The sequence below is a fragment of the Sarcophilus harrisii genome, chromosome 4, assembly GCF_902635505.1.
Source record: "Sarcophilus harrisii chromosome 4, mSarHar1.11, whole genome shotgun sequence".
NCBI lineage: Eukaryota > Metazoa > Chordata > Mammalia > Dasyuromorphia > Dasyuridae > Sarcophilus > Sarcophilus harrisii.
The window spans coordinates 53,598,816-53,613,457 of record NC_045429.1 but is presented as its reverse complement, the minus strand read 5'-3'; the positions used below and the strand labels follow the sequence as shown (position 1 = coordinate 53,613,457).

The window sequence follows — 14,642 nt, the reverse complement described above, 5'->3', positions numbered from 1 at the left end:
AGTGCTAAGTACTTGGTTCCCTTCTTTTTCTAGCCCTTAATACATTTATATAAAACAAATGCTTTGCTAGGACAAGAGAATGTCAGAGAGAATACAACATCAACAGAAAGAGGAGGTCAAGTCATGGTGATTACTCTGATCAATGTAAAAAATACTTTATTATTTGGGCTTGGTGCCATTTACGCTTAACAATGACTTCCTCCAAATAGCTATTTATTCATTCAAACATTTAGTAAGAGACTATTACTATAAACAGAGCACTGTGCTAGGCACTGAGTGATATAAAAAGTTAAAGATAAACTTTGGATAAGGTATGAATTTTGCTTACAATCTACTAAGAGAATAAGATACAAAAACAGTTAACTAGAATACGAAATGTTACATATTTACTTTGGAAGTTGAAGAATAAAGGGCTATTAGGTTGAAAGAGGAGGATTGTTAGTGACAAAGGGATCAGAAGGGGCTTTACATAGGAGGTAGCATTTGAAATGGGTTTTAAAGGACAGCTAGCAAGGGCAGCATGAAGAGAGCTAGATTGGGAGTCAAGAAACATGAATTCAACAATGTTTTGCAAGAGTGAATGTTGAAAACTATCTTTGCTTTTATTTTGAAAATAAAAAGCTATTATTAAAATTTTTAAAGAAAAGAAAGAAAACATGAATTCAAATAATGGCTCTATCATTTACTAATACTGTGATCAGGGCGGATCACTGTTTCTCTGGGTTTCAGTTTTCTCATCTGTAAAATGAGAGGGTTAGATTAAATGACCCTGATGGCCCTTCTGGGGCCACATCTACAATTCCACCTATGATTATTCTCTTGTTAATTCTTTCTGATTCAAGATGGAAAAGGAAAAGAAAATTAAAAAGAAATTCTAGCATTTATAATAAATTTCATACTTTATAATGAAGTCAGTTGCTATGGGATTAGTCAATAAGCAAATACTATAAGACACCAATCTGCATCCCATTCCATGCCTTGCATTCTGAGGAAGAAGGAATACCATTTGTGAAGGAAGGGTTCAGAAAGAGCCAGGTATTATTTCTTTAAATTTAATTGGTTTTATTCACACATACCTAGATGAAAGATAACAATGCCAAAAAGAGAATCCCACTGCAAAGGCCTTTGACTATAAAGACTGACCAGTTGTCCTGTTGAAATGTCAGCGAAAGGGAAAAAAACATAACAAAAAAAAGAAAAGAAATTAAGAAAGAAAAAAGAAAATGAAGGGGAGTGAGGATGGAAGGAGGTAAAATTTTAAGTCTCAAGTAATGTATTTAAATATGATGTGTTTTTTCTTCACCCCATAAGCACAATCACACATATTCCATCCTGTGTTGCAAAAGAATTAAACAATAAGCTGGAAAACTTCACATACACATTGCAGGAGAAGTAGACCGGTAGATGAATCATAGAAATAGCAAATGATTAGCAAGAAGAAAGCTTTGACGTATGCATAACATATCATGTACAAAGGAAAGGATTAAAGAAAGGAACACAAAGTCTACTCCAAAAATAAGCAAGGTAAGGAAGGAGGATACCTTGACTATCTCACTTACATGCAACTATATCTAAGAAGGAACCTGAAACATCATCTAGCCTATTCCCTCAATTTACAAATAAAAAAAGGGATCTTAGAGAAATGATGAGATTTAATCTGAGTAACACAGCTGGCAATTCTAGCTCAGGTCCTCTGCTTAAGGCAGAACAAAGACACATAGAAAAGACAACAGATAAAAAGCAAGTTTTAGCCAAAGAAAGAGAGTGACTAGAAAGCATAAAAAAGAGAAAGAAAGAAAATACAAGAAAATGAATTTTTTTTCAAGTTTATTTCTGAGGAAATATGCTAGAGGTAGCAACTTGGAAAATAAGTTTATTTTTTTTTTTTTAAATAATGCAGGTAGAAGATACCAAAATAAGTTAAAAAATAGAATTCGGGACAAAATTATTATCTTCCCATCTTCAACCAAGCAAACAATATATCAGTAACTGTTGCCAGCTAATGACTTTTACAAAATTTTTATTAATAAAATAATAACAAAGGATTTGACTCAATAGAACAAAAATATAGCTTTAGAGTTCTCCATCTAAACATCTCTAATGTATGTTAAGATCATACAAGATTTCCTGATATTTGCCAACAGGACAACAGAAATTATCAGTTCAATGACTTGATTATTTGTTTCAAGTAAGATATCTGTATCTGCTAAACAACATGCTCACATGGCTATTTGCTCTTTGAATGGAAGCATTAAGTTTGCTTTCACCTCTAACATTGTGTACCCCTATGATCATTCTTGATTTACCCCATTCTCTGAGGCTTTGACTTCATGATTTCATGGGCTGGACTGGCAATGACGTAAGCCTGAGCCTGTGGTCACCCAACCCAATATCATCTTCTAACACTTTGGGAATTGTGAGTAACCATGGTAAGGAATCTAATGGGAAGGCCTAATGACCTTCTGGCACACCAGAGTAAAGGTAAGCAAGCAGATACACACTGTCCTTAAATTATATCAAAATAAAAGTATATGTATAATTTAAAATAAAACCATTTTTCAAGAGTAGGGCACTAGTGGATAGAATTGTGGGGAATCAGAAAATGCCTCATGTAGTGGTGATGTAGTTAAAAGTGCACACAGTTATTTTACATGACAACACTCATATAATTTATATTGAACTGCTTGCATTCTCAATGGGGAGGGAAGGAGAAAGAGAGAAAATCTGAAACTCAAAGTTTTAAAAATGAATATTATAAATTGTTTTTACATGTAAATGGGAAAACATTTTAAAAAGCCCATGAGATAAAAAAGTGACTAAAAAATGCCCTTGTTACCAGTATCCCATTAAGATATAAAGAATGGTATCAATTATATCAAAATATTTATAGCAACATTTCTGTTGTGGAAAAAAAAATAGAAATAAAGTTGATGACCACTGATTATTGAAAGGCTAACTAATTATAATAAATGCAATAAATTATTGTAATATAAAATGACAAACAGGAAGAACACAGAGAAGCAAAGAAAGACTTATGGAAACTGATACAAACAGAGCCAGGAAAACAGACATACAATTCAACAATGTAAACTGAAAGAATAACAAACCCAAAAACCCCCTAAAACTTAACATGGTATAATTATAAAGAACAAGCTTTGTGCCAAAGAAGAGATATAAGACAGTATGTCCCTCTCTCCCTCCCTTCCTTCTTTGAAGAGTTGTGAATCCCACTGGATTTAGCTGATCATCAGTTAGTCTTGCTTAGCTGTTCCCCGACCTGTTTCTTATTTATTTTTTTATTAGAAAAAATTGCCGATTAGGGGGAAGGCAGGGATCTATCAGAAGAAGAAGGTAATGCAAAAACAAAAGATATCAACAAAAAACATTTTTTAAAAGATCTGAAAAAAAAATTGGAATAGGGGAAAACTGGCAGAACTACTCTCTAGGCAATGGGACAAACTGTTCTCGACTCAAAATACCTTGAAGTCAAATGTCCTGATCTTATTCTGAATTTCCCACAAAGACATTATTTGGAACTGAGTATTTAGCCCAACCCCTTCCCTGTAGTCCCAAATGCCAACCTCTTAGGTTACCAGATAGTGACCTCATAGGAGATTTATTATTCTGTTCAGAACAACTGATTAATCCTACCTCATGTCACCAGAATCAATGGCCCATAAGAACATTCTGGAATAAAGAAGCCTCTTTACAGGCTTTACAAGTGAACACATCCGAGCCAGGCATTTCCACAGACAAGAAAAGTGGGATCCAAAGTCTCTGTTGCTAACTCTCTAAGATCAAAGGGAGGTTTCAAAACCTACCTCTACGGGAGAGTCGAGTATCTGCATCTGTGTCCACAAAGAGCTTCATCTGGAAAAGATCTCGGACCTCCTGGCTATAGAAAGCAAGGATCCCTTCAAAGAGCACCACATCAGCAGGATACACAGTCACTGTCTCCTCTTTCCTGCCAGGCACAAGGCAGAAAGTGAAGTCAAGTTAGATAAAAAAATAAAGAGCATCAAGAAGTGGGAGGAAGGTAGATGATGAGGGGAGGGGATGGTGGAGGGAGAGAGGACATGCAGCCTAAGGGAAGCTTTGGAAAGAGCCCTAGAGTACAAAGGTTCAAATTCTGCCCATATGACCAATCATGTAATCTCTCTGGGACTCAGTTTCCCCACCAGTAAAACAAGGGGATTGTACTCAATGGCATCTAATATCCCTTCTAGGTTTAAAATGATGATTCCATGATTAAATACCCTCTATTCACCTTCTTCCCAGCAGGAACTAAAGAAAGGGTTTAGCCAAGGCACCTTCAGGAAACCTTCACTAAAGTCAAAGACTCAACAGTCATAATGGGGATGAGAGCCTCCTATAACAGGATAGAAGGTACTTAAATAAGGGCAACTGGGGTTACCCTATAGATAGAGCAGTGGACTTGGAATCAAGAAGAATCATCTTCCTGACTTCAAATCTGGCCTCAGACACTTGCTAAATGTGTGATCCTATGCAAGTCACATTATATCTCTAAAAATGAGCTGGAGAAGGAAATGGCAGACCACTCCAATATCTTTGCCAAGAAAACCCCCAAATGGGGTCACAGAGTTGGATACTTAAACAACTTAAACAATAATATACCAGATGTTACATGAACAACAATAAAAAGTACTTAATAAATATTGACTTGTTGACTAAAGTCAACTATGCACTGTGGATAATACAGGAAGCAAAAGAAAGGAAGGAGCCTTCACTTTACAATAAGAACCAGCTATTAAGAGAAGGTCAGAGATGAACATGCATGCAAGATAAGGAATGAGTTGGTGTTTGACACTGGCCACTGCTTGATTCTGAACTTTAAACATAGAAACTCAAAACTTGTTTTAAGCAAAAAGTAATTTAGGAAGAGATGCTAACACCTCTGAGAAGATCGCTCTAGACTTGTTCTGGTCCCGGATTCATCACTTATCTGATCATGGGACCCTGGACAAGGGACATAATCTGTCTTTTCCACTCTCAAAGAGAGGCTACAGAAGATGAGAGATAACAAGCACGTGTTAGAAAGCATTCAAATTTTCAAAGTGGGGCCTTTCTCAAGCAGAATTAGTATCCTCCATCATTCCCTCACTCTCACTTCTATTCTCATTCTTCTGATTTCCATTTTTTCAATACTTAAATCATCATTTATTTCCATTCAAATCTTAGCCAACAATGGAAACCCCAAGTGACAGGACTAGAACCCTGCCTGCCAGAATAAAAACCCTCAAAGGTTTTCCCCAGACATTTCCTCACAATTCCCATGTCATGTCTGGGCAAGAAAAAAGATCACAGGGCAAACCCAGTGAGATTTGTCTTTAATAGAGGGACATACTTCATTAGTCCTTTAACTGACCCTTAAGAGAAAGGGAACTTAATTCTAACTGAAAAGTAAGTACAATTAATTTCACAAATGCTTATGAATGTTCTATATTCAGAACTATCATAATTAAAGGATGAAAGGCAGGAAGGGAAAGAAAAGAATAACCAGACAAACTTGGGAAGCCAGACTGCAAGCTATAAGACAGGCCTGGAGTCAGACAGACCCCTCTTCCTGAGTTCAAATGTGGCCTCAGACATTTACTGGTTATGTGATTACACAAGTCATTTAACCCTGTTTGTCTCAGTTTCTTCATCTGTAAATTGAGCTGGAGAAGGACATGCAAACCACTCCTGTATTTCTGACAAGAAAACCAAATATGGTTATGAAGAGCCAGACATGACTGAAAGGACTGAACAACTAGGAACTGTAGGAAGGGAGACATTTTTTCTAAACCAATTCCTATGGTTCATAATAGCAACAAATGTTAAGACTTGGGAGGGGGGTTGTTTCAGAGGTCCAATCCTTAATTTTGTCACAAAACCAGAGAGCCACAGAGTTGATCAGAGTTGATTTAGTAATTCAATGAGTACTTATTAAAGGAGAGGCAGTGTGACAAAACAGAGAAAGGGATTTAGGATCAGGAGACGTGGGCTTGTTCAAGTTTGCTATGACTATAGGCAAGTCACAAACTTTTTAGGTTTGTTTACTCATTGGTAAAATGAAGAAATTAGTTGTTCTCTAGGATCTCTTTCTTTTTTTTTGGCTGCTTGTAAAATTTTTTCCTTAATCTGATAGTTCTGAAATTTTGCCACAATATTCCTTGGGTTTTTATTTTAGGGTTTCTTTCAGAAGGTGTTCGATGAATTCTTTCAATGCCTATTTTACCTTCTGATTCTATTACATCTGGCAGTTCTCTTTGATGATTTCTTTGTAAAATAGTATCTAGGCTCTTTTTTCACATAGTTTCTAGAAAGTCCAATAATCTCAGATTATCTTCCTAGATCTATTTTCCAAGTCTGTCATTTTTGCAAGTAGAAAATTGTGGTTTTTCCAGTTTGTCATTTTTTGTTTTGCTTGACTGATTCTTGTGTCTCAATGAATCATTAGTTTCAATTTGTTCAGTTCTAATTTTTAAAGAATTATTTTCTTCAATAGCTTTTTTACTTTTTCTGTATATGTCCAATTGAGTTTTTGAATGTATTGTTTTGGTCTGTGGAATTTTTTCCATTTTACTAATTTTTTTTTTTTAGTGAATTATTTTCTTTTCCAATTCACAGATCCTACTTTCTTGCATGTTCTTTGTTTTTTCAATTAGGATCCTACTTTTCTGAAGTTCTTTTCTTTTCCAATTCACAAATTCCTACCTTCTAGTGAATTTTATTTTTTTCCAATTCACAATTTTACTTTCCTGAGATTTTTTTATTTTTTCCAATTCACCAATTTTGTTTCCTGCACTTCCTGGGAATTTTTTAACTTTTTCCAATTGTATTTAGGAAGTTGTTGTTTCTTGTAAGGCTTCTCTTTTCCTTTCCTATTTATCTTCTAACTTCTTTTGAGACTTTTAATGGTTCTTCTATGAGAGCATTATGTAAAGGAGGACAGTCTGATGTATTTTGCTGTTTGAGGTCTCCTTCAGGTTTGTTGACCTGCTCTTTTCTGCATAGAAGCTGTATTGTTCTTTCATCTTTTTATTCATGTTTTTAAAGCTCTTTAGGGTAGGTCTCCTAGGCAAGGGGTTACCTAGCCTTTCGCAGAGAGGGAAAGATGTAAACCATTCCGCCCGAGGTATGGAGTGTTTGGTGAGAGTTTTCCTTCCCAACAGGAAGTGGATTCAGCACTGGCGAGCTTATCAAACTGCTTAGTAGGGCTGGAGTGGATTATGATTGCCTCGGTTAGAGACTATGGTGAAAGTTCACCGCCCCAGGCCGGAGCCTCTTGTGGGACTGTGAGTATTAGCAGCTGACCGCAGAACCAGACAGCCACAAACTCTGCCCAGCGCTCTGCCTGATGCAACGGCCCTGGAAAAGCTCTATGGCCCCAAGCCGAGCTCCCACTGTGCAGATTGAAGGCAACCTGGCTGCCCTCCCCCGTGGCAGGATCACAACTGCCCTAAGGAAAAGTCGTGATTGCGGGTTGGGGCTGGGGCCTGTGCTGAGATCTGTGCTCACCCTCGGTTTGAGACTCTCCTGGAACCAATTCTCTCCCAGTCTGCGCCGATCTCCCCTGGCCCCGGAACCAACCTTTTTGGTGAGACTGCAGATTTTCTTCGGCCGGTGAGTTGTTCTTACTTCTCATCTTTTATAATTGTAGCAGTCAAGACTATTTTTTGAGGCTCGATATAATATTGATAAAGAGGAAGAGAAGAGCTTAGAAAGTCACAGGTGTCTTTCTCCCTCATCCTTACTCCAGGATCTCTTTCCAAATTAAAATGGTATGATCCTAAAAGCATCTAACATGCATAAAATGCTGTGCTAGGTACTGAAGAGGATACAAAACTAATGAGGACATGGTCCCTGGCCTCCTGATCTGATGAGGGGGATACAATACCTACACATTTACTACAACAGTAGTGCAAAAAATAAAATAAAAGAAAGGAATTGCAAGTATAGGGAAGAAATCAAGCAAAGAACAAGGAGGCAACACTAGTTGTATATAAAAAGTGCCAGAAGTCTGGTTTGGCAAAAGCAGCATGTCCATCTGGCAACAGAACTGAGATAATGACTTAGGTGAAATCAACAACTTAGTGTATGTGGTATTGTTGTTCATCTATACAACATATTGTTTTTATTCAATAGTGTCTGACTCTGTAACCCCATTTGGGCTTTTCTTGGCAAAGATATCATTTCCTTCTCCAGTTCATTTTACAGATAAGGGAACTATGGTAAACATAGTGAAATGACTTGCCTAGGGTCACCCAGCTAGGAAGTGTTTGAGGCAAGATTTGAACTCAGGAAGCTTAGTCTTCTTGATCCTAGGCCCAGCACTCTTGGCAGTATGGTGCCACCATGCTGCCCAATATGACATGTACAATTCAGGAAAAACAATGTACTTTCAATAATCAAAACACAAATTGCAATATAATTGATATAATTATGAAGTTGCTTGTAGTTTGATAATACATATTTACCTGAGTGGTGTATAACATTAGTGAATATTAGCCTTATATATTAGCCTTAGAGATCAGATAGCCTAACTCTCAAATTTTACAGATGAAAAAACTATAGAGTTCATAGACATTAAGTGATATCTGCAAGATCACAGTTTTTAGGAAATAGCATTGAGAATGGAATTATCAAATACAAACTCAATATACTTTCTGACACTCTACACTGTAAAACTACCCACCTTATTGCTGACATCTGATTACTGGAGATTAGCCCAAATTAATCAGTGGTTCAATGGGAAGGATTCAAAAGGATACAAATTTATTCAAATTTAAATTGAGAAATCACTTGGTGTTAACTGTAGGGAACAATAATCAGGTTTGAAGCTGGAGGGGTTATCATCTAGTCTAATTCTCTCATTTTGCATATTAGAAAAAAGATGAGGCTCAGAGACGGTAAAGGACTTACTTGTTTAGAATTATTCAGGTAATAATTCAAATCCAAATCATACAATCATCGCTTTGAAGCAAAAAAGGAACTTCAAAAGCCAGGCTATAGTTTACACATATGTAAATGGGATCAAGGAAGACTAAGGAACTTAAGAAATGGAATTCAAAGCCAAATCTTCATCTTCCCAAATCAGTACTTTTTTATTGAATTGCAATGCAAAGGATACTAAGAAATTTAATTAATCTTGAATTAATGGATGGCATCATCAACTCTCCTGGGACTGATTATCATCTTGGAACATAATCCATATATTCAGACTACTGTCATTTCTACCCAATTGTATGTATTCTGTATACCACTCTGACCCGTTATGTCTATTTGCAGTCACTTTCTTAGTTTGTCTCTATCATCTGTATTATTTCATCTCTATTATCAAAAGCCTCTTAACTGGACTCCTTGTCTCAAGGTTCTCTCCATTCCAATCCATTCTCTAAAAGACTATCAAAATAAAATATTCCTTTCCCAAATCTATGGTTCAAACAAACTGATATTCTTTCTGTGCTCCTATCACGACTCATCAACATATATTTGCACCAGCCATCCTCTATGTTTGAAATGCAATTTCTTCTCAACTGCTGGTCACAGAATTGCTCTCATCTTTCAAGAAATAACTCAAGTACCACTATCTATAAAAGACTTCTCTGAAGCTCTGAGTCCTAACTACCTTATATTTATCTGGAATATGGACATGCTTCCCCCCCCCCCCCCCCAGAATGAAAGCTTTTTGGGAGGAGAAGAAGTCTTTTTTGTCTTTGAAGCTTCAGTGACTAGCACACAATAAGTACTTTATAAATGTTTAAATTAGAAGAGCTAAGCTTTAACTATGGAAACACCACTGCTAGGCATGGTTAAAATGGTTGCTGATAACAGAAAGCTAATTTCTTTAGCAGGTGCTAAAATAAAAGGCTCCTTCCTATAAGTAAGAGTCTGTATGATGCCTCTGTGTTTTGAGGTAGCTAAGAATCAAAGAATTAAATCTCTCATCTGATTAAGAACTCCCTATTTCTTATTCTGATGATCTGATATTGCTTTCCCTAAACAGATAGATTGAGTCTGGGAAGCTAATAATAACAACAGTAATAATAAGTTACATGTATATAGTGCTTGCTATGTGCCAATCACTATGCTAAGCACTTTGCACACATTATTTGATTCTCCTACCAACCCTTCTTGGTATAGTTAGAACTTTATAGATGAGAAAATTGAGGCAGACTGATATGGCAAGACTTTCCCAAGGTTACAAAGCTAGTATGTAGGCTAGTGTAGATTCCCAGCCCAGTGCTCTATCCGCTGTACCATCTTGCCCCTCAGGTGAAGGGAGAAAGTGTAAATATTAGCAGGATTGACTGTTTCTTTTTAATTCAGCTTTTGTCAAATTCCAATCCTTTCAGTGACTCCTGCTATTTTACTGCCCCAAATCAATAAGATAGAAAAGGACTTGTTGTCTTTATGATCCTTTTCTCAGTTAACACCCAGCCATTTGAAAGTTCATTTATATGACCCACTCCCTGCTCTAGGGAGAGTTTGCTGAAGTCACCTGCAGGTATAATCACAGCACTGGTGCTGTTAATGAATGTCCTATTACAAACCACCCCAATCACAAATCCTTATCTCTCAATCCTAAAATTCAATCTATGTAAGACAGTTCAGATATGAAAGCTCTGTGCCTACCTACTGTGTGCTCTGAGAGAAAGAACAGAAATCCCTACCCTTGACCAAGGGAAGAAGTCTCTTACCGGGAATGGGAGACGAAGTCATACACAGGAATCTGAACGGTCTTTCCTTCTGTAATTTCTTTGAGGGTTTTGAAGATGAGCTCATTGTCGAAGGCATCTAAGGAAAGAGAGATGCCTTTGGCTCGGCTATGTACTCCATAAAGCCCTAATATTTTTAAATGACAAAGACACTCAGAAGCTTTGGGGATACTGATTTTTCTCTCTGTAATGAGGCACTTGGTAGCCAGAACACAACAATGACAAGTGGAGCCTCACTTCAGGCACTATTGCTTCCTTTAAAAAGAATCTGCCTACACCCCTCTCCTTCCCCCTCCTTTGTAGAAGCTGGTGACCATAAGTGTGGAACATATAAAATTAGTCTTTGGAGATATATTGCTTAATCTTGATGAACTTTTTAACAATTCCAGCTTTCAGGCAACACTGGGGCCAATGTGACAAGACCAGCAACAAAAGGGAGGATTTTGTGAAATCTTAGATCTGGTAGAGATATGAAGAGCTGTTTCTCTAATGGATTCCTTTCTACCAAGGCTGGATTTGTGTGCAGATAAAGGCTGCAGGAGGGCGGGGACTGCAGCAGGGAGCATGTAGGCAGCCCAAGTGCTCCCAGTCATTGCCTTCTTCCCTTGTGTGTGGGGGCTGGGAGGAAAGAACTTCTTTCTTTTCCCTTTCTTTTCTCTCTCCCTTTCCCTTTCTCTTCTCCTCTCTCCTTCCCTCCTATTTCCTCTATTTCCCTTTCCATCCTCTTTCTCCTTCCTCTTCCCACCTCACCTCAGCCCAGTCTGTGCCACTTTCTTACCTGGGTGATCAAAGTTGAACTGGCCCTTGAGGGCTTTAGCCTTCTGTTCCATGGTCAGCACCCGGTAGAAGCTGTCCTGACTCAGGATTACCACCTGCTTCTGGTGATAATCCACCTCATTCTGCCCCAGCAGCTGCACAATTTTGGAGCACACTGAGGACTGCAAAGAGAGAAGAAAAAGTAGTCGTTAAGTTCAAGAGGAGAAAGATCACAGGTTTAGGGACTTTCATGCCCCTAGATTAGAGGGGAAATTTAGGGGTGCTAAAAGGTAGGACCAGTAGGTACTTATATTTCCCTTCATTATCATGTGGTAGATCTTAATAACCCGTAATGAAGATGGTATATAAAAAATACAAAAAGAATCTTGTTTTAAATTTTTCTTCCATTTATCTTTCTGACCCATCAGCCTCTGTCTAAAAGCATAAGGATAATGAAATTGTACAAAGGAAGAGAAAAAGAATTTAAATTGACATTTATACAGTGTGTGCTCTAAGATTTGCAAACTTTCTTTCCCATCAAGACTTGCTTAAGAAAAAAATATGATCTTGGTTTTCTAGGTAAAGAAATGAAAAGTTTTAGAATTTAGAGTTATGTGACCTGCTGGGACCAGGCTATTATTAAATTCTGAGATAAGGATTTTTAAAATTTAGATCTTTTGATTTAGTGTCCACAAGTCTCTGACTATATCATTCTACTTTCTCAGCAGGGAGAGAAAAAAAGAAGAAAGCAATGGGCATTCCTAAATATGTACTAACTGAATTATCAATCCTAAGTAATCAGGTAGTACTTCGAATATTCTAGAGACCCATCTCTGGAACATTTTTATTCTGCCTTTAATGATGTGGCTGGATAAATTTTTTGTGCTGGTAAAAGTCCTGTGCTCCTGAGGACTAGAACACATGGTTGTCTTCTATTCAGGATTCTATTCCTTTTGAAATATTTTATGTTCCTAAACCAAACCTTATCATGTGGGTAAGATTCAACAGTATTCTGCCTACACACTACACCAACCTGTTAACCTCTCTGTATTTTTATTTTGTTCATTAGGCACCTGAACTGGAGTAGCTTGTAAAACAAAAAGCCCAAATCAACAGCACAAAAACACAAAATCCTAAATAAATTCATAGAATTCAATCCAAATAACATTTTTTTAAAACCCCAACCCAGATTTTTTTCCACTATCTATAAGAAACAATACCAATAATTTAAATTGGAACACAATCTGTTTTATTCAATCGTTGAATCAGAATAAGACTAGAATACCAAAACATTACTTGAAATGAAATTTCAAGTGAGTCAAATCCAAGTGTTAGGAAGAAAGATAGGAAAGGTAGGGGTGAGATTGGGTCCATTTATTTGAATGAAACAAGGCATTTTCACTTCTGTTGTCTAAAGATTTTTGGCGATCACCTCATAGTCACGTTCACTAGCCCCCAGAAGCCAGGAGAAAGACAGGATCTCTATGGTTGCAAGACTTAGTCCACTGAAGATCAGTGATTTCAAACAAACCAATGTGCCTGCAGGCAAACCACTTAATCTAACAGGCCCTAAATTTAGCTCTTTGATTAGATAAAGGAGATAGTTGATTTTAGGGAACCTGAAAAGATAGACGGCCATTAGATATCTGTCCCTCAAATCAATGATTAAAAAATTGAGTGCAGATTTAAAAAAAAAAAAAAAAAAAAAAAAAAGGAGCAACCTGCAAAATCAATTAAGTGATGTGTTCTCCTTACATCTTTCCATTAATACATGGATACTCACCTGCATATTTTTGCACTAGATAGCTCTCTATATATTTAATTCACTTAATTATTCTTTTACAATGTTCATATAAGACCATATTATTGTTGAAAGTTAAAAGAACCAGAGAGCACACAGTCCTGTGTCTAAGAGTAAGTCCATTTTAACAACAAAGATAATTATCAGATTCCTCCAAACAACAAACAAAAAAAGCAAGGTATCTCCCAAAGACTTCATGAGGCTTTAAGTTTATAACATCACTACCCCACCCAATACTCTGCACTAAACTCTGGAGATATCCTGAATAAATGAATGGATACCTTGTACTAAGTCTATGCTACCTTTAACTTTCCAAAAGTACACAGCTCACAGAGAACAGGAATCAGTGATCTCATCTAACCTCCTTCATCTTACAGATAAAAAGTGTCACAACCAGAGTCAGGTCTTAAAATAAGATCTCCTGTCCAATGTCTTTTCTATTCTACAGATACCTGTGTATGTTATGTCTTAAAGCATAACTGGTGTCTGTCATGGACATCAAAGGAGATTTTACATAAAGACCTCATTCTATAGTATCATTTTGGTTTCTTTTGAGAACTTCACTATGAGAACTATAAGTTCAAATAAAATTGACTTATTAACACAGAGTGGGCCCGTTTCAATAAAAATATGCAAGAACATGAGATTATAGATTTAGAACAGGAAAACACTGGCCTCCTTGACATTCCTCTCACAAAACACTGTTTCCTGATTTCATGCATTTAATCTCCAGTCCTGGAATGGTCTTCTCCTTTCTCCATTCCTGGCTTCCTTTGAATCTCAGGTAAAAATGACAGCTTCAAGAAGTCATAATTCCCTCAATGCTACTGAATTTCTCTCATTGATTATCTACAAATCATACTCTATGTAGATGTTTGCATGCTAACTTTCCTATTTGATTATGAGCTCCTGGAAGGAAAGGAGTGATTTTTGTCTTTATTTGTACTCCCAATGCTTGGCACAGAGCTTGACACATGGTAGACTCTTTTTTTAATAGCTTTTTATTTATAAGTTATATGCATGGGTAATTTTACAGCATTGACAATTGCCAAACCTTATGCTCCAATTTTTCCCCTCCTTCGCCCCATTCCCTCCCCCAGATGGTAGGTTGATCAATACATGTTAAATGTTAAAGTATAAATTAAATACAATATAAGTATACATGTTCTAACACTTATTTTGCTGTACAAAAAAATCGGACTTTGAAATAATATACTATTAGCCTGTGAAGGAAATCAAAAATGCAGGCAGACAAAAATAGAGGGATTGGGAATTCTATGTAATGGTTCATTGTCATCTCCCAGAGTTCCTTCGCTGGATGGAGCTGGTTCAGTTCATTACTGCTCTATTGGAACTGATTTGGT

The 14,642-nt window shown here is 36.9% G+C and overlaps 1 protein-coding gene across 1 annotated transcript in view; it reads right to left on the bottom strand.

Annotated features, from left to right (window-relative positions):
• UCK2 (uridine-cytidine kinase 2) overlaps window positions 1-14,642 on the bottom strand; it is an 82,459-nt gene that overhangs the window by 12,540 nt on the left and 55,277 nt on the right. Inside the window, exons 2-4 of the mRNA XM_003767379.4 lie at window positions 11,500-11,659; window positions 10,704-10,800; window positions 3,822-3,964 (exon numbers count right to left, since the gene is read on the bottom strand). Coding sequence (XP_003767427.1) covers window positions 3,822-3,964; window positions 10,704-10,800; window positions 11,500-11,659 — 400 coding nt within the window. The remainder of the gene's footprint in view (window positions 1-3,821; window positions 3,965-10,703; window positions 10,801-11,499; window positions 11,660-14,642) is intronic.